The 2,908-nt window shown below is 33.5% G+C and overlaps 2 protein-coding genes across 2 annotated transcripts in view; both read right to left on the bottom strand.

Moving 5' to 3' along the window:
* The window catches only part of TTC39B (tetratricopeptide repeat domain 39B), a 137,132-nt gene that overhangs the window by 31,373 nt on the left and 102,851 nt on the right, over nt 1–2,908 (bottom strand).
* On the bottom strand, nt 530–2,897 carry LOC105295576 (tetratricopeptide repeat protein 39B-like). The gene is made up of 3 exons (XM_023533696.1): nt 2,837–2,897; nt 1,229–1,390; nt 530–647 (listed from the first exon to the last, which is right to left on the bottom strand). The coding sequence occupies exons 1-3, from the start codon at nt 2,885–2,887 to the stop codon at nt 552–554; spliced, it is 309 nt and encodes a 102-aa protein (XP_023389464.1). The 5' UTR covers nt 2,888–2,897; the 3' UTR covers nt 530–551.

The raw sequence follows: 2,908 nt of genomic DNA on the forward strand, positions 1-2,908 counted from the left end.
CTAACACAGTACCCTTCAGAGAGGAGGTGCTCAGCAAAAAGGTTATAGATGGAAGGACAGACAGACAGATGGATGGATAATGGTGTAAACAAAGTTAAACAGGTGACTTCACAGCACAGCTTCTCAAAATCTTTGATATACTAATGAAAACTAAGGAAGGATATGTTATACTGTGTTTCTTAAGTTTATCTGATTACAAAATACCTTTGATTCACAGCGATAGTTAACATCTTTTGATAAACAATACCATTTTAGGAAACTGTTCAAAATGCAGTGACAAAGCCCCAATAACAAAACAAAACAAACAAACAAAAAAACAATGTGTTCTCAAGATTCCCAATCACACCAGCATATCTGCACAATCCCGCTAAAAGGATGACATTTTGGCTCTTGGCAAAATGTATTTTTTAAAAGTTTGTTTACCAAATGAGTAGATAAATTAGCAAAATATGAAGGTGAAGCATGGGAGAGCACTAAGGGAAAATAAAAGCAGATATATTTGTGTGCTCCTCTATATGTTCAGGATCTCAGTTACGGAAATAGTGTCTTGCTTACCTGAACAAAGTTACTACATTCTCTTGCGTCTCCACGACATCCTCTTCTGGAAGCATACTCAAAATTGCAGCTTTTAAGAACACATAAGTTGCCTTGAGGAAGTGAAGAAAAGCATCTTGTTATAGAACATCCCTAGATACATGACATTTCTACTTTGCAATCAGAAATGACCTACGCATCTTCCAGATATGGTATTTAAGAAGCAACAAAGGAATAAAGGGAAATGAACTCTTAAAAAATATTGACTGTTCCAAATGAGATTAACACTTTTCACTTAATGTGACTCATTGTCCTAGTATGCAACTATAGCTTTCATGGAAGAGAAAATGGACAAAATGAACGAAAGATCTTTATATCATTCCTCCTTAATGGCATTGTAAAGTCTACAAAAAATTATCAAAACTATTGAAATTTAATAACTTTTAAATTTAAGTGCAATTCATCTTCAGAGGTAAAGCCTCTATTGAAAAGGAGTCTAGATGGTTTTTAAAGCATGTAGTGCTGAGGGCAGTGGTTATAAACAATAGGTACTAAATGCACATTTCCTCTCTGATGGATTTGTAAGTTGAGGAAACCATGTCAGTATCATACTATTGAACAAACAGTCCTTAATGCAAACCATCCTGTACAATTATTAGCAAACAGATGCATTAATGAAAGCACTGCACTTTACCTTGGACCATTTGCTCTCTTTGCAAAGCAGATCTGAATAGTAATAAGCCTTCATCCAATTTTGTTGGAATACATAAATCCACATCAGCTCCCAATAACAGAGATGGTGAAACTGTTTCCATTCTTCCTGAACTGTAATGCATTTTCGAAATACCTCTTGTGCCTATAAGTCAATTGCATAAAGCTGATCATCCAGATATTACACAAGGAGATAATAACCTAATGGAAAAATACATAAAACACTTTGTACGAAAAGAACAAAATCATTACTCATTAAACCACTCAATATGACGATATGTTCCTATCCTTACATTCATGGAGATAGTTAAGTTCTGCCTCTTTATTTAACTTTGTGAGGGGGACGTGAAACTTTATAATGTGGGAATAGGGGAATTCCTTCCTAAGATATAAAACATAGAAGTCCTTTAGGAAAATACTGAAAATAAAATTCAGAATGTCCAGAGGGAAAAGTACACCTTAAACAAAGTTAAAAGCAATGGACAGACTGGGAGAAGGTATCACCACATGTCTCACTGGCAAAGAATTAATCCTCACCGTAAAACCATTTTATAAAATCCTTAAGAAAAAGACAAACAACTCGATGGGAAAATTATCAAGGATATGAATAGGTAAATCAGAAAAAAAGATATACAAGTAACAAATATACATATGAATAAATCTGTAAACTGAAAAATATAAATTTTAAAATTAGGTTATAATTTTTCAGCCATGACATTGGCAAAAAGAGAACAGCTAATGTCCAAAGTTGGCAAGGAGCACTAAAAACAAGTATTCTCATATATTTACAAGCATTTAAATGGAATAGCCTTAACTTAGGAGGGCAATTTGGCTGAATGTATCAAGATGCTAACGTCTTTGACCTAGAAATCCTAATGATCAGTATTTGTCTTATATAAATACATCTATGCACAGAAAATATATACATAACAATGTTTACAACAGCACTGTTTATAATAGCCAAATGTCTATCAATAGTGCACTGCTTTAATGAGTATAGTATATCCATTCCATCGAATGGAACCCATCCATCAAAAAGAATGAGGGAAATTAAAATATACTGACCTGGAAATAAATCCAAGATTTAATGTAAGTAAAAAACAAACAAATAAACAAACAAACAAACAAACAAAAATACATATGATTGACCCCATTTGTATAGAAGAAAATGGTTTGTGAGTATATTTATATGAAAGGCTCTTCTTTTTCCTTAAGAGAATCAGTGAATACTTTCCTTTGATGAAGAGCATACAAGTAGTATAGTACATCTGTACCCTACGCAGGGCCTAGATTCCAAAGTCGATATGTAATGCATTTGATGATTGTTAAGCTTTTTGAAAAATCCCTTAAATTGCCCACCTATATTTTATATATTCTATCCTGAATTGCCTCTTTATGTGTAAATGTATACTATAATCGGTAATCTACATTAATAGAATGCACACATAAAATTAAATTTTGGCTTTTTAATTACATATTATTTTCTTTGTTTCTGTCTACTGCATATAGCCTAACATACTTAGGTTGGATGAGTGTGTGATGCAACTCCACCGTACAGACAACTCCCCGATGACTCCCCCAGATAAGTTACCTTTTCCACATTCCCTTTCAGCAGCTCTATTCTGGCATGATAAAACAACATGATTGCACCCTGTGGAGAAAG

The sequence above is a fragment of the Pteropus vampyrus genome, unplaced genomic scaffold, assembly GCF_000151845.1.
Source record: "Pteropus vampyrus isolate Shadow unplaced genomic scaffold, Pvam_2.0 Scaffold109, whole genome shotgun sequence".
Taxonomy (NCBI): Eukaryota; Metazoa; Chordata; class Mammalia; order Chiroptera; family Pteropodidae; genus Pteropus; species Pteropus vampyrus.

Bases quoted from the DNA above. Each gene is read 5' to 3' on its own strand.
- LOC105295576 (XM_023533696.1), bottom strand. From the start codon at position 2,887: ATGTTGTTTTATCATGCCAGAATAGAGCTGCTGAAAGGGAATGTGGAA. The intron at 1,391-2,836 runs GTAACTTATCTG...ATTGACTTATAG, and splicing joins TGAAAGGGAATGTGGAAAAG to GCACAAGAGGTATTTCGAAA. The intron at 648-1,228 runs GTAAAGTGCAGT...CACTTCCTCAAG, and splicing joins AAGAGAGCAAATGGTCCAAG to GCAACTTATGTGTTCTTAAA.